The 17,100-nt window shown below is 31.3% G+C and overlaps 1 protein-coding gene across 1 annotated transcript; it reads left to right on the top strand.

The window, feature by feature from the left end:
• The first annotated feature begins 13,182 nt into the window (after positions 1 to 13,182).
• LOC101497341 (UDP-glycosyltransferase 83A1) lies at positions 13,183 to 15,652 on the top strand. The gene is made up of 2 exons (XM_004489447.4): positions 13,183 to 13,815; positions 14,587 to 15,652. Exons 1-2 carry the CDS (start codon positions 13,320 to 13,322, stop codon positions 15,432 to 15,434), a joined length of 1,344 nt encoding a protein of 447 aa, XP_004489504.1. The 5' UTR covers positions 13,183 to 13,319; the 3' UTR covers positions 15,435 to 15,652.
• The last annotated feature ends 1,448 nt before the right edge of the window (positions 15,653 to 17,100 follow it).

Raw genomic sequence — 17,100 nt, 5'->3', positions numbered from 1 at the left:
TGAGGCGTCAAGCTAATGACTTGAAAGAAGTGCTTCTTGGGAGGCAACCCACATGTAGAGGTAACTTTTATTTTTTGCAATCTTATTTTTGTTATTTGAATTTGTTTCTTTCTAATTGTGTGTAAATGTGCACTATGATGAAGAATTATTAACTACTTGCATTTGGTCTTAAGTTTTCTGTTTGGAATTTTGAAATTTAAACTCTATTTCTTTGCTCATATCATTGCTCAATTCGAAAAGTTTCACTAATGCATGCATTGTTGATTACTCCTTGGTTGTTGAAGCCTCACTTGCCATTTCTTTAAAATAAAAAAAAACTAAATAAATTTTGTAGTGACATGTTTGACATCATTTAGATTGTTCATACTATTTCTTATTATCCTAGTTGTGAGCTTTTGAGCCTAAACACTTTAATTCTTTGTTGTGTGATTATCCAAACATGTGTTATCCCTTTAGAATTTGCACTAATTCTTACTAGCATCACTTGTAATTTATGCAAACACTGAGGTAATTTGGTTTGGTTGTTTGAGCTTTCTAACTACTCTTTGCAAATTTTATCATTTGCTAGTCCATTTGAGCCTTGCCCTTTTATTTCAGTTACTAGGCACATTACAAGCCAAAGACCTAACTTTAATTAAATCACCTTACTTGGAGTTAGGTAGAAAAAAAAATATTGTCTTGATAAAGTTCTAAGTTTGGGGTTGCTCATGAGATAACAACCTTTTAAGTTTTGGTGGTGATTCTCATAAAAAAAAATAAGAAAAAGAAAAAATCAAAACAAAAAGAAAAAAAAAAAGAAAAAAGAAGAAGAAAAAAATTAGTTTGTGTACTTTGATAAATAATATCTTCTTGGTTCTTTTGTGAATGTTTGAGAATCTCCACAATGAAAAGGTGAAGAAAAATAAAAAGTGATAGAATAATTTGAGAATGTATGTCTAACTCCAAGTAGTAAAACCTACTATTCCAAAATGTCCTACCCTTACCTAAGCCCCCCCCCCCCCCCCTAAACAAAAGTGTATGTGTTTGCTGCATTGTGATTGCTAACTAGAATTTTTTCAAGCCTATGGTAGCGTGATGCATGTTCTAGGATTTGAGTGATAAATTCATAACATTTGCTAAACACTTGAGAGAAATTTTGGTAAGATTGTGTGAAGAGATAGTTGAACTTGATGGATGAATGCTAAAGTATACAAATTGTGTTGTTTGTTTTTTAGCAACCTTAGAGCATGATGAATGTTTTGAAGTAGTTGGAACTTTGAGAATGAAGTTTGATTTGATTTAAGAAATTGACTTTGAATTTGATTTTAACTGTGCCAAATCTGAAATTAATTGTTGTTTGGGGACAAACAATAGATTAAGTTTGGAGTTGTGATGACTCTTAATCATATGTATATTTTTCATTGTTTTTAGTCTTATTTATCTTTTATTCATAAGTTAATTTAAGTAGTTATTTGATATATTTTGTTTATTTGAGATCTTTGATTTGATGAAAAGTTTATGTTCTTATTTCCTTGATTAAGTAGATATTTTTCGTAGTTTTGCATTGTTTCTTTATTTTAGTGTAGTGTTGAATTTTTGTGAGAAATCAACATGACATATGTGGAGTATTTCAGCCATATTGGGATTTGTAGATGTCTAATTGGAGTCAAACAAACCCAAGTGTAAGTGAAAGCTAATATCCATAACTACAACTTTCATAAAGACACCAGAACCAAATTCAGAGTCCTAAGAGGTGACAAATGCAGTATAAGTCATACAACAGATTTTGTGCCCCTGAAGCGCAAAGAACTGCGCCTAGGGCGCATTTCGACCTTCCTGAATCTGCCCACTTGCACCAGAAGTGCAAATTCTGCGCCTCGGGCACGTGGCACGCTGCTGAATGTTTAAAAACACATTTTTCACTTTTTAGGGATCTTTTTGACTATTGGAAATTGGGAGACTTGTGCCCTAGCAGAGAAACTCAAAGACGGTCGTTTCTAACACACCATTGGAGCAGTTTTATCAAGAATCATTCATGAATCTTTCTCTAATCTCTATCTTTTTTATCTCTATCATGAGTAATTAAACTCTATTTGTTAGGGATGAGTGTAACAAGATGAAACCCTTATTTTTCTGATTTGATTTCTAGTTATATGAATGACTTTATTGAATTATTTTTTTTCATTTTTGTGTTTAATGCTTTTTATTGATTGATCTACATTAAAATATTATACGATTCTTATTTTGAAATAGAAGTGGACTTTACGAATGCTTGAGATGAGGGATATATGTAGGTCATGAAACCAATTAAATTAATTGTAGAGGCAATAGTTTAAGAAGAGAATTCCTATACAGTAATGTTTAATTCTAATCTTAAATCCACTAAGGAATTAGGGGTTAGTTTAGAATTGAAGCTTCTGTCACTAAGACTTTAGGGCAAGAATAATAAAGAGAATTCGGTAATAACTCAATAAAGCAATTCAATAACTAGGATCAAATTAGACACCAAGGTTGGATTCGAAGTAAAATTCATCCCTAACATTTTTCTTATTATAAAGGATCAATTTTATTACTGTTATCAATTTTAAATATTATTTCAATCAACATGGTAACTTTTTGTTCAATTTTAGTAATTAAATATAATTCGACAGTAAACCGCAATCCTTGAGTTCGACACTTGGTGATACTGTTTCATTATTACTTGCAATAATTCAGTACACTTGCTGAAACGTTATCAAGTTTTTAAGGTGTTGTTGGGTTATGATACAACTGGAGTTTACAAGTTGTATGATCCAAACAAGAACAAGGTAGTAATAAGCAGGGACATACTCGTTGATGAATCGAGAGGATGGGACTAGAAAATATGTGAAGCCAGCTTGAGTAGTGCAGATAGCCTCGATAGACCAGCCAACGCCATCAGTCTAGACAATAGGGCAGTAGCAGTGAACTGAGTGAGGGCCAGCCAGTAGAGACATCAAGTCAGTTAGCTTCTAAACCTGTGAGAAGATCTGAGAGAGCTAGGCAGCCTTCAGTCAGATTGCAACCATATGAAGTGACATCTGACTCAGCCATTAATGCAAATGGAGAATTACCACATTTTGCTTTGCTAGTTGAATCAGAACCAAGTAAGTGATGAAGAGGCCTTAAGTGATCCTAGATGGAGATTAGAAATTGAGGAAGAACTTAAAGCAATAGAGAAGAACCAGACCTGGGAGTTAATGACTCTGTCGGTTAATAAGAGATCAATTGATGTAAAATGGGTATATAAACTAAAATTGAAGCTTGAAGGAGAGATTGCTAGGTACAAGGCCAGACTTGTAGCAAAGGGATTCTTGCAGAAACATGGATTGGAGTATGATGAGGTGTTTGCCCAGTAGCTAGAATTGAAATAGCGAGGATGGTAGTCTCAAGGCAGACTATCAGCCACGATGTCCTCAGGATAAAACAACTCAGATATATTGTATCGGAGTTCTACTGCACCGTAGAAAACCGTTCTAGAATTACGCTCTAAATATGGCAGTTAAAGCCACTCTCTATATGATACTACGATCACTCATAAATCAAAAGGACTACTGCACAAAAAACCGCTCATAGTGGTATTATGACCACTAAAAATCAATGGAACTAGGACATAACAACCACTCTAGAAACCGATACGGTACAAAACCGCTATAAAAATCAAAGGGACTACGACATAACAACCGCTATAAAAATATCGAAGGGACATAAAGAAAGGGGAGAAGTGACTCGGAAATCAGTCAAGTAGAATAGAAAAGAGATAAAGGAGAAAATTGGAAAATGCATCCAACTGTGTGTACTTTTCACAAGAGTTTGAAACTCATTATATAGTGATAGAAGCAAACCCACATATATTTTCTATCTAATGTGGGACTTTAGTATTTATAGTGTTGAAAACTACTCAAAATATTAGTGTTTTCCAATATGTGACTTCAAAAATATTTTAAATTCACACATTAACATACTCTATATTCCAACGATATTCCTAGGTTATTTGTAGTGGTATATGTGTGTTTGTTTTGGTGTTTATGTTATTAGTTAGTTATCTAAGACCTAATTCATATTCTAGTGTATTGGAAGTCTTTAATAGATACAATAACTAAATGTATTTTAAAATAATAAATTCAGTGATATAAGTAACATGTTAAAACTAAAATTGTAGACCAAAACAAAAAAAAATTGTTTCACGCCTATTCTCCTTTTCTATTCTTGGTGTCACCCTTTTTCTCTCTTTCTTCTATTGTTTCTTATGTGCAGCTCTCTTTTTCTTTTCTTTTTTTGGGATTTCAAAAAAAAAAAAATCTTCTTCACATAGTTCTAGTTCAAAATTGTTCATTTTCCTTTTTTTCTTTAATAATAATAATAAAATTATTGGGTTCCACTTGGGGATGAACATCCAACAAATTTATTTTTGTTTGAATTGACCTCTGGTTTAATCATCATTAATTAATTTTCATAAAAACCTCTTGGTGGGGTGAACGTTGATGATTCGTGGCTTCAAAATGCGGATAACTTATTGAATTGAAAAAAAGAAAAAGAAAACTCTCGTTAAAATACTTGGGTTAGCCTATTGGTGATAACTTATTGAATTGAAAAAATCAGAAGAAGATTGTTGGGTGGGGAAGTTGTTATCTTTCTATGGGAGGTCGCATTGTTCTCTTAAAATTTGTCTTATCTGCATTGCATTGCATGTTTATTTTCTTTTCTTCTTTAAGACTCTGTTAGGTACCATTTCTAAACTTGAATCATTTTTTAAATGATTTTTGTGATTGGAGGGGGTAGTGAAGACTTGTAAAATTTATTGGATTAAATGAGAGTGGATATGTCATGGGGCAATGGTGTTGGAGGCTTAAATTTAATTTGAGAGGATTGTGGTTTAAGGTATTATTTAGTAAGTACAATATTTTGTATGGACAAGAGCATGGGGCAATGAGGCTCACATTGAATTTGTTTGGTGGAAAAATATTCAGAATTTGGATAAGAGAAAAATGATGTGGAGGTGAATTGTTTTTTGAATAATTTATGTAAAAAACTAGGAAATTGGGAGAAAATAACTTTTGATTTAGATTGTTGGTTAGATGAAGCGCCTTTATGCAATAGGTTCAACATAATATTTGATTTTCTGCTTGGTAAAAATATATCAGTGGCGAGTATGTATAGGTTGGGATGGGCCTTTAGAAGTAAGGGTTAGGATTGACATAGAAGTATGTTTCAACGAAAAAAAGATTTAGTAGATGAATGTTATCCTTTGTTGACTAATATTATTTTCCAAATAGATGTAGACGACATGTGGCTTTTGAGGCACATGTCAAGGAAATTGTTATGTGATGAAATAGGTATATCATGGTTTGTTGCAAAATGTTGAAAATACAAGATATCTATTTTATGAAGTCATTTGGAATAACTTGGCTCCCTTAAAGCTCTCTTTATTTGCTTGAAGGTTCTTACTCTACCAATTATTTGCTTGAAGGTTCTTACTCTACCAATTATGTACAAAAGAAAAATTGTTCTAACAAGGTGTTCTAGTGGCAAGTTCTCGATGTTGTATTAGTTGATGTGGATTGGGTGAAACTATTCAACACTTATGCTTTGATTGTCCAATGTTTAGAGCAGTGTATGAGTTGTTTTGAGGTAGTTGGATATTTGAAATGCTATTTCAAATATTCCTCTAGACCATGCATATCAATTTGGCAGAATGTGGGTGCGGGGGAGGAAATGACATAAAATTATGAACTCTATTTATCTAGTTTGTGTGTGGTCTATATAAACGATACAAAGTCATTTTATTTTTCACAAGAGTTTACAGTTGATCCAATATTAGATATTGTTGAATAAGAGAAAATGAGAGACATATGGTGAAACCGTGTGTCTGAACTACACAACAAAGTCAGTTTTACATAAGCTCAAGGCAGTAAATACAAAAATAAATATAGGAGATATTATTCCTAATTACATGATATGTAATAAATATAAAGATTATAAATATATTTTCAACACTCCCCCTCAAGCTGGAGCATATAAATCATATGCACCAAGCTTTGTTACGTATACAACTGATTCAAGGGCCTCTCATGGACTTAGTGAATACATATGCCAATTGATCATTGGAATTAACAAAGCTAGTGGTGATGTCTTCTGATTCGATCTTCTCCCTTACAAAATGATAATCTATCTCAATATGTTGGGTCATCTCATGAAAAACTGGATTATAGGCAATGTGCAATGCTGCTTGATTATCACAAATTGATGTCATTTGTGTTGCCTCTTAAAATTGAAGCTCTTTGAGTTACTATTTCAACCAAATGAGCCCACATGTCACTAATGCCATAGCCCTATATTCAGCTTCAATGCTAGATCTTGCAACTACACTTTGTTTCTTACTCTTCCAAGATATTAAGTTTCTTTCAACAAGTACACAATACCCAAAAGTGGATCGCCTATGAATGGGTGATCATACCCAATCAACATATGAGTAACCAATTATCTGAATGTGTCCTCTGTTTTCATAAATTAGACATTTTCCTGGAGCACCTTTAATATCTCAATATTCGTATCACATCATCCCAGTGTTCTTGACAAGGAGAGTTTAAGAATTTGCTTACCACACTGACTGCAAAAGAAATGCCTGGAACGGGTGACTGTGAGGTAGTTTAATTTACCAACCAATCTTATGTATCTCCCTAAATATAAAAATCGCTCCCCATGATTAGGTAGAAGTTTAACATTTGGATCCATATGAGTGTCAACTGTCTAGGTATTCAATAAACCTGTATTTAGATTGGGCTACCTCAATACCCAAGAAGTAGCGGAGCTTGCCAAGATCTGTAGTTTGAAACTGATGAATAAATGTTGTTTCAACTGGAGTATGCTTTGTTGACCACTACCAGTTATGAAAATATCATCTACATAGACAATCAAGTAAATGCACCATTGGGTTGAGTGACAATAGAAAAGAGAATGATCAGTTTCACTTCGAATCATACCAAATTGTTGCATTATTGTGCTAAATCTGCCAAACCAACCTCGAGGATATTGTTTAAGACCATAAAGAGACCTTTGAAGTCGACAAACCATGGTACACGACTCCCCTTAAGCAACAAACCTAGATGGTTGCTCCATATACACTCCTTCTTCAAGGTCACCATGGTAAAAAGTACTTTTAGTGTCCAGTTGGTGCAGAGACAAAGTGTGATGGTTGCAATAAAGAGGAGTAGTCTAATAGATGCCATCTTAGCCACAGGGGAGAAAGTATCATTGTAATCGAGGCCAAAAATTTGAGTGTACCCTTTTGCCACCAAACGAGCTTTAAAACGATCAATCTTACCATTAGGACCAAATTTCACCGTATAAAGCCAACGACATCCTACTAAAGAATTTCCATATTGTAAAGGAACCAATTCCCAAGATCACTACTCTGAATTGCACACATCTCATCAATCATTGCTTGTCTCCACTCTAGGTGGGATAAAGCTTCACCTGGAGATTTAGGAATAGAAATAGAAGACAGGGAACACAAACAAGATAAACAAGTATAATGCAAAGGAGAAAGACGATGGTAACTCAAACCAATGTAATGAGGGGATAGGTTACGAGTAGGACGTACACCTTTACGAATAACAATAGGAATATCAAGGGTCGGACCTGATAAAGGAGGAAGTGGAGGCCAATGAGCGTCTAGAATGACCTTGGTATCGATAACGGGTGTAGGACATGTACAATCGATTGTGGTTGACGACGATGGTATGTTTGAAGAAGTTGAACAATTGGAGGATCCACAAGAGGAGTCTTAAGTGGGACAATGGGAAAGGCCACCAAAGGTGTCTCAAGTGGGATGTGACACCTTAAATCCCAAAATAATATATATTAATTTATACAAGAACTTTTAACTTAATTCTCAGCAGATAAAGAAAATATATTTTCAAGAAAGTAAAACTTTTAAAACAAATTTAGGATATCACACTTCTCAAAATTCAAATGGGACACTTTAAACTTTTTCATATTATAAAACAATAAGGTTTTCATACAAATATTTTTTTCTAATTAAATAAAAAAAATATAACTTATGACTCTCATTCCTGGTATCACCTATCAGAGCAGGACTTCTCCCAAACTTGAACTTCAAGACTCATTAACTTGTAATAATTTCGATTTCACAAACGTAGGGCCAAACCAGTCAAACACAAACAACGAAGAAGATCATTTTTGAAATCATGTTGATAGTATAATAAAAGTATGAAGAACACGCATACAATCATAAAAGACCGCATTGTAATCACATTACGCTATATCAAAATATTTAAGCAACTAGTACCATATTATAATATCAGAGTCACTCAAGTAAAATAATTATCTCATTATAATATGCATCAAAACATCTAAGAGAAATTATTATTACTTTGAAACATATCAATCACAAGAAAATGCAATGTTATGCATGAGCTTATACTCTACTGCACAATGTGGTACCATTCTAACTCTGAAGTACTTGGCTAGGAGGCTTGATACTATGCCACCATCCTGGTGGACGGATAATTCAAATTGGTTGTGTCCTCATAGATCCCCTCAACTCAACATGAGACACATATACAGAACAATCGAGGTAAACGTTTGTTGCATGGTAGCTCCCGATATTTGGAGTACTACCTCCAAGTCACCTAGAAATTCCCCACCCAAATACCTCAAAGGTCTAACAATTTTGTCTTAAGGCTCAATAGCAGACCGCCATAATCAAACTCATTCAGTTGTACTTCCTCATAATCACTAGGCTTGTCAGGCCCTACCTATATGATGACAAAATAACATCCACTTCACAAATTCTCAATATTTATTTTCTCCCCTCATGAGCCTATGATACTCCATTAAGACCGTTATCTCAAACACAAACTGGAATCACGATTATCTCATCAACTATGTAAAATATAATATTAGATATTTATATCACTCAATTAATCTAATATGTACAAGACTAAAATATCATATAAAGAAAATTAATTCTAAAATTAATCAATATATATTCTAAAAATAATTTTAGCACCAACTTAATTATTTAAAATCTTATTTCATTAATAAAATAGTTTATTATAAAAATTAGGGTGTTACATGAGACATACATAATAGGCTCCGGTGGTAAAAGAGAAGGTGAAAAAAATTCTGGTAGGTCCACAGGAATAGTTGCAGACAAAGGGTCAGGAAGCGACTCACAGCATGTAACATACTCAAAAAATGTGACATCAACTGATATGAGATATTGGTGAAGAGTAGGAGAATAAAAACGATAACCTTTTTGGGACCGATGATAACCAATAAAGACATATTTTAATGATCGAGCTGAAAGTTTGTCAAGAACAGGAGTGAGATTGTCAACAAACATGTAGACCCGAAGACACAAGGAGGAAGTGAGTGAAGAGGGGTACGAGGGAAGATGATCGAGTGAGGGACTTTGTTATCAAGAACAGACGAATGCATGCAACTTATAAAATAGCACACCGTTAGAACATCATCGCCCGAAAAGCGAGATGGTACATTACCATGAAGAAGAATAGTATGAGTGGTTTCAATAAGATGTCAATTTTTGCGTTCGGTTATCCCATTTTGTTGAAGTGTATAAACACATGATGTTTGATGAAGAATACCGTTAGAGGTCATAAAGTTTTGAAATTGATGGGACAAATATTCACATGCATTATCACTGCGCAAAGTGTGAATGAATACACCAAATTGAATTTTAATTTCCTTATAAAATTGTTCAAAAATAGAAAATAATTCATACCTATTTTTCATTAAAAATATTCATGTACAACGGGAAAAATCATCGATAAAGGTAACAAAATATCTAAACTCAAGAGTGGAAACAGTACGAGAAGGACTACAAACATCTGAGTGAACTAAAACAAACAGGGACAAAGCTCGTTTATTAGCTCGATCGGGGAACTGACTACGAGTGTGTTTCTCTAACTGACATGACTCACAATTTAAGCTAGATAATTTGGTTAGATTAGGTACTAACTGTTGAAGTTGGTGAAGACTGGATGACCTAACTAAGCAAATATAGTAAGAGGAGAATATGTGGTAGGGCATATCGTTGATGAGTTTGAGAGATAATAAAGGTCATTAGACTCACATTTGACACCAATTTGTCGTCCTAATATTCGATCTTGCAAAGTAACATTGAAATTAGTAAATGTGACAACACAATCATGAGAACGAGTCAATCGACTGATAGAAATTAAATTATATAGACATCTAGACACATAAAGGACAAATGTAACTAACAGAGTAGGGAGGATTTTGATAGTGTTAATCCCTTGAGACTGTGTTTGGGAACTATTGGCTGAGACTATCCTAGGTAAATAACAAGAAGTTGTCAGATGCACCAGAATCGAGAATCCATGGGCTATGAGAAGGTGAGATGCAAACAGGTGAATGACCACTTTGTGCGACCGAAATAGCGGAACTCGAGTTCTTACAATACTCTACCCACTGAAGAAAATCTTCATAAATAATCATAATCAATAAGCAATTGCCTTAAACCAGCAGCGAAACAGTGACAGGAGATTTATTTTTTATTTTTACGATGTACAGTACCACGCGCGATGAACAGTGTCGTGCGATGAACACTATTGCGACTCATTTATTGAAAAATAAACGAAAAGTGACAAAAAAGGGGTAGATCGAAATTGAGACATGGTTTACCGAAAAAAATCTCACCAAAGGACAGTGGGTCCCGGAGTAATCACGGTATAAGGTTGTCTCTCTTAATAGGCTCTAGATACTATGTTGAATAATAGAAAATGAGACACATATGGTGAAACCATGTGTCTGAACTACACAACAAAATCGATTTTATATAGACTTAAGATAATAAATACAAAAATAAATATGAGAGATATTATTTCTATTTACATTATATCTAATAAATATAAATATCATAAATATATTTTTAACAGATACTATGAAACTTTTATCGTGGTGCTAACCCAAATATATATTCAAAAGTCTTTTGTGTGACTTTTCACAATGATGCTTTTAACCTATGCATTGTATGTTGTCTTAAGCGTTTTCTCTCTGAGTCTTAGTTGTCCTTTGATGTTTGCGCATGTATTTAACACTAATTTATTTTTGCTTACTTGTTTCTATACTAAGCTCTTTGTATTATCATATTCTCGGTACACTTTTAGTTAGAATTGTTTATTAATATATCTCTTTAGTTTTTCCAAAAAAAAAAATTAACACTCATTAATAGTATATGTTGGTCCCTTGTTTGAACTTGTTAAATTCACTTTTAATCTCAAACTCAAAAACTAACTAAATAGATGAATATGCCTACAACTCTAAACACATATATACGTCTAACAATATGTAAACTTTGAAAGTGAAACTCTAATACAACTTTAATAGTCACCTTTGGGTTCAATTCCCACATTGTAATTCTTAATCCAACTTTGATAGTATATTCAATGAGTTTGGATCTCATTTTGAAAAGTTTGCTTAAAGGATAAAAGTGTCTAAATATATATATTTATGACCTTATATATGTTGACACATGGCTTGTACGTGCACATTATTTGAGACCCTATATGTTGAAACATGATTTAAATTCACATTATTTCAGATCATATATATTGAAACATGACTTGTGGTTGACATTTCGAGTACATTGAAAAAGTAGAATGAGAGACAAAATAGTACCTCTATCAATTTGGATTAGCATTGATATAAAAAAACTCATTTATTCATCTATTAGACTTTCGATTAGATATTTTTTAATAAAAATATCTTATATTTTAATATTTTTAAATTAATATTTAATCAATTGACTTTATTATCAATTAAAAAAGAAATATTACACAAAATCAATTTTATTAATGTAATAAATTATTTTATATTGTAAAAATTTTAAAATATAATTTTGATAGTTTTACTATTATGTGCTTTAAAATGTATCATCTAAAAATTCGCCTTAGACTATCATAAATATTTTATCGGACATACTATCTAATTATGTAAGTCACTCAAACACTTTAAGCAAAGAGTCACAAGTTCAACGGTATTTAATTCTTATATATAGAGAAAACTTAGTTGAGAGCAAGAATATAGAAAAAACTTGGTTGAGAAGAAGAATCCATCTTATATGTCTAATAGCTTCTTCAACATATATTAGTCACGATCAAACCATAATGTACACTTTATACTTATGTCTTTGTTAAAAAAGAATATTTTTTAAATTTATAAATAAAATAGTAAATAAACTTGTACAGTGATATCCCAAAAAATTTAATTATAAATTTTGTTTAAAATTATTATGTATATTTCTTATTGTTTAAAAAGATACTTTTTATAAATTTGTGTTAGAAGACAAAAAATTATAATTAAACAAAGGTACTATATTACAAAGATACTTTTTTAAGATTAGTTGTAATTTTTTTACTACGGTCAGTTATTAAAATGTACAAAAAAAATCTTTATAGTAATTGTGTATATTAATTAAATTCAATAAATAATATTTTTTCTAAACTAATTAATAACATGAAAATATAATTCAATTGAAAAATATCAATATTATTAAATTATATATTTTATCTCGGATAATCTCGTAATTGTATATATGAATTTCTGGTGTTATTTATTATTTTATCTACGGATACAAAATATAGCCTGATATTATATTAGATGGCTCACTAATAAAAAACTTATATATATTGTTTGTTACTATTAAAAAAAATATTCGTTTATTTATTCAAATTGATAAAAATTACAATCGATTAATAACAATACAATTTATAATCTCACTAAAATAAAAAATGATAAAAATAAGAACAAATTTATATTCATAATATTACTATAAAACAGCAAAATACTTATAAATATAATAAAATTAAAGTGTTTAAAATATTAATGCGTTTAGAAGAATAACATTGACAATCGAAAATCATTTATTGTATCTGCAGTAAATCAAAATTAATGTGTCAACGGTCAACCCGAGTCATACAAACCACACAACACATCAAACCAAAACACAAGGACCGAAAGGACAAACAAAATTGACGAAATTACAAATAACACAAAACCTCTGCATTTACTACTAGTACGACGAAATATTTGTAGTGTTCTAATAATTGCCCGTTCATCAAGTTAATTTGGTCGACCTGAATTAAAACATTGAACTTCGCCACATTAAAATATTGATATAAATAATCCACCCACACAACCTCTAATAATTGTTGTAAATACAAATAGATAGAAATATTAGAACAAATTGTTCTAATATTTTTTATTATAAAATACACAAGATTTGGACCATTTCTACCAGCTGCTTCCCTATCATGGGAAATCCACATTTTCTTGCAATCCCATACCCAATTTTAGGACATATGAATCCCCTTATGCAATTTTCTCATATTTTGGCCAAACATGGTTGCAAAATCACTTTCTTGACTTCAGATGAAAACTACAATAAAATGAAGACAACTTCAATTATTGGTGGGAAGGGGAAAATAATGGAATCACACATAAATTTAGTGTCTCTCCCAGATGGTGTGAATCCTCAAGATGATAGAAAAGATGTGGCCAAAGTTATTTTGTCCACAAAAACAACTATGAGTGCAATGCTTCCTAAGGTCATAGAAGAGATAAATAATATTAATTGTGACAATAAGATTTCTTGTATTATTGTCACTAAAAATATGGGATGGGCCTTGGAAGTTGCACACCAATTGGGAATTAAAGGGGCTCTTTTCTGGCCAGCTTCAGCAACTTGTTTGGTCTCTTTTAACTCCATGGAGAGCCTTGTTGAGGAAGGAATTATAGATTCGCAAAATGGTAAGAAATATTTTTGCTCATCTACCATATATTTCCGTCACCATGGACCCGATTTTAATCTTTTATGTGGTAATTGGATCATTTACAAGTGTTGTATAGTACATCAATTGTTAAAAAAACTTCCACTTAATCTAATAGTTTTCACAACTTTTGCACCATACAACAGTCGTAGAGGATTCAAATCCTTTTATCTCGATCCTTTAGTTGTATTTATTATGTGTTTCATTCAATTATATGTTGCATATGGTCCAATTAATGGATTTGAAATTCCTCAATACTTTACTAAGCATGAATTAATTTGTCATCTAGCTTCCTTAGAACTTTTACTACATTTGTCTCTAAATGTTGGAACTCATTGATTAAATCACATAAATTAAAAAAATTAGTATTAATATTTAATTTGGTTATAAATGGTATTGCTTTTCCAAATTTACCATTAAAGAGATAAAATTGATTTATTTACAATATTTATTGATATTTAAGGAAAATAATTAGGGATATTTTCTTAAAAAAATCGTTAATGCAATCACTTGTTTTGTAATTTCGATAGCCTAGTAGTCATGTGAACTAAGCAATTTGATTTTAATCGATCTACTTGTATCATAACTTTGCAAATTAAGTCCAAAACATGATGTTGAAATTTAAACTGTTTGATCAACATCGAATAATCTTGATCTGCACTAGAGTGAATGTGCCACCGTACACAATCCATTTATGCGCACTTGTTGACACTAACTATAAGTACTTGATAATTTCCTTTTGAAATTTCAGGACTTCCAAAGAAAGAGGAAATTCAACTTTCAACAAATTTGCCTATGATGGAAGCAGCTGCCATGCCATGGTATAACTTACATAATGCCTTCTTCTTCCTTCATATGATGAAAGAGATGCAAAATATGAATTTAGGAGAGTGGTGGCTTTGTAACACTAGTATGGATCTTGAGGCTGAAGCAATTTCCTTATCACCAAAGTTCCTACCAATTGGCCCATTAATGGGAAATGAACATAACATTATGGGTTCTTTATGGCAAGAAGATGAAACATGTCTTGAATGGTTAGACCAATATCCACCTAAGTCTATCATATATGTTTCATTTGGTAGTTTGATATCAATTGGGCCAAACCAATTCATAGAACTAGCTCATGGGCTTGATCTCCTTAAAAGGCCTTATCTTTGGGTTGTACGTAAAGATAAGGGTGATAATGAGGTAAAAAATTCACACCCAAATGAATTAAAAGGTAATCAAGGTAAAATTATTGATTGGTCACCACAAAAGAAGATTTTGTGCCACCCTTCAATAGCATGTTTCATTACACATTGTGGTTGGAATTCTACTATAGAAAGTGTGTGTAATGGGGTGCCTATGTTGTGTTGGCCATTCTTTAGTGATCAACTAATGAACAAGACATATATTTGTGATGTGTGGAAGGTTGGATTGGGATTTGAAAAAGATGAAAATGGATTAATAACAAAGGAAGAGATAAAGAAGAAGGTGGATGAATTACTTGAAGATGAGGAAATAAAAGAGAGATGTTTGAAATTAATGGAAATGGTAGTGAAGAACAAAGGAGAAGGGGATAATAATTTAAACAAGTTTATCAATTGGGCCAAGGAATAAGAAAATTCACACTTTTTGTTGTTGATACAATAGAATACTGAAATTGAGCACACACTTGCAATGCCAATTTCACATTTAAAATAAATGAAAATGAGGAAGAATGGGAAGCGAATGTAGGTTATGTTAATCAAGTTATGTATACTATTTTTTTTTTGACAAAGTTATCTAAACTTATATATTAAGGGGTTCCAAACTTTGGTTAAATTTTTATTTTAAAATTTTTCTTTATTTAAATTATGTTATTTGCAATTTCATTCCATTTTATATAATAAATAACTCATCTTTTAAAAAAACAATATACCAATATAAAAAATATAATGTTTTAAAGTGTGTTCAAAATGCGGTGACCAAATTTGATTTGATAAAATTTTGACAATACTATAAGTATTTTTATTGTTTTAAATAATATAGATAATTGTTTTCTTGAAGAGTCTGTTATTTTCTTGTTATAACTTAAAATTTAAACAAATTTTGATACCATAGATATTATAAAATTGAAACAAACAAATTATACAGTTTAAGAAACAACAACTAAATTATATTCAATATCCAAAGTATGATATGCTAAGGAAAACCAAAACCAAAATCAATGGAAGAATAAAATGCCTCAACCACTAGCACGGTCTCACAAAGACACGCCACAAACATACCAAAGGTTGCTTAAACGATTGATTAAAATCATAAATAAATCATTTAATTTTAGATTTAAACTAAGACAAGAACTTAATATTTTTAATGATTTTACTTGCGTTCTTTTATTATTGACGGAAGATAGCATTTTCCAGTTTTCAACAAACGTCAATACAGTAGCTAACAATTAGCATCCCTCTTAACCCAACCATCGTTAACCAACCATGCAAATTAAAAAACATGATGAATGACTAAAATTATCTAATTTTAAAATAAGAGGATCAATTATACAAATTAGTAAAAATTAAAAGACTATAGTTGTCATTAAAGTTAAAAAAAATCAAGTTTCATATACAAATTGGTAAAAAAATCAAGTCCTTTTTTTTTCTGTTGATTTATTTATTTAATTTATTTATTGAACATTTTTTTTCTTTCTTAAAGAACACAAGGCACAAATTAAAAAGAATAGCTTACTGCATTTGATTGAAAATTTAAGAAATAAAGGGAGTACAAGAAGGATTTGTATCTTTTTTATATTTTAGTCTTGGTGTGTGGTTTGATGATTTTATTTTTATTATTTTTATTCATAAATTTAAGGAATGCTGAGGGAAAGGGGATGAACCCTAATTCAAATTAGGGATTTTGCGGAAGAAGATAACTATTCAACAATGTTTTGACATGTTACATGCATTCATAACACTCATCTCTTATTTAATGAAAGGATGAATTCGTTTAATATTACAAAGATAAAAGACCAAAATCAATCTTTTTAAAAATATGATCAAAAGGAATTTTAAGTAAAAACATAAAGAATAAAAAATATATTTTAGCCAAAATAATGTTTATTATCTAGCATGTGTTTCATGATATGATAAACATTTATATTGCCTTTTTATATTCTATCACGGTGTTCAATATCATATCATACATTTATTTTATCTCGATCATCAAACAAAATTTTAAAAATTATAATTATAATAGTAATTAGTAATACATTCCGTTGAGGAGAGAAAATAAAATCACTTAAATGTTAGGT

This window comes from Cicer arietinum, chromosome 3 (genome assembly GCF_000331145.2).
Source record: "Cicer arietinum cultivar CDC Frontier isolate Library 1 chromosome 3, Cicar.CDCFrontier_v2.0, whole genome shotgun sequence".
Classification (NCBI taxonomy): domain Eukaryota; kingdom Viridiplantae; phylum Streptophyta; class Magnoliopsida; order Fabales; family Fabaceae; genus Cicer; species Cicer arietinum.
Note: the sequence above shows the minus strand (reverse complement) of the source record. Positions and strands in the feature narration are given on the sequence as shown.

Bases quoted from the DNA above. Each gene is read 5' to 3' on its own strand.
- LOC101497341 (XM_004489447.4), top strand. From the start codon at position 13,320: ATGGGAAATCCACATTTTCTTGCAATCCCATACCCAATTTTAGGACAT. The intron at 13,816-14,586 runs GTAAGAAATATT...TTGAAATTTCAG, and splicing joins AATTATAGATTCGCAAAATG to GACTTCCAAAGAAAGAGGAA.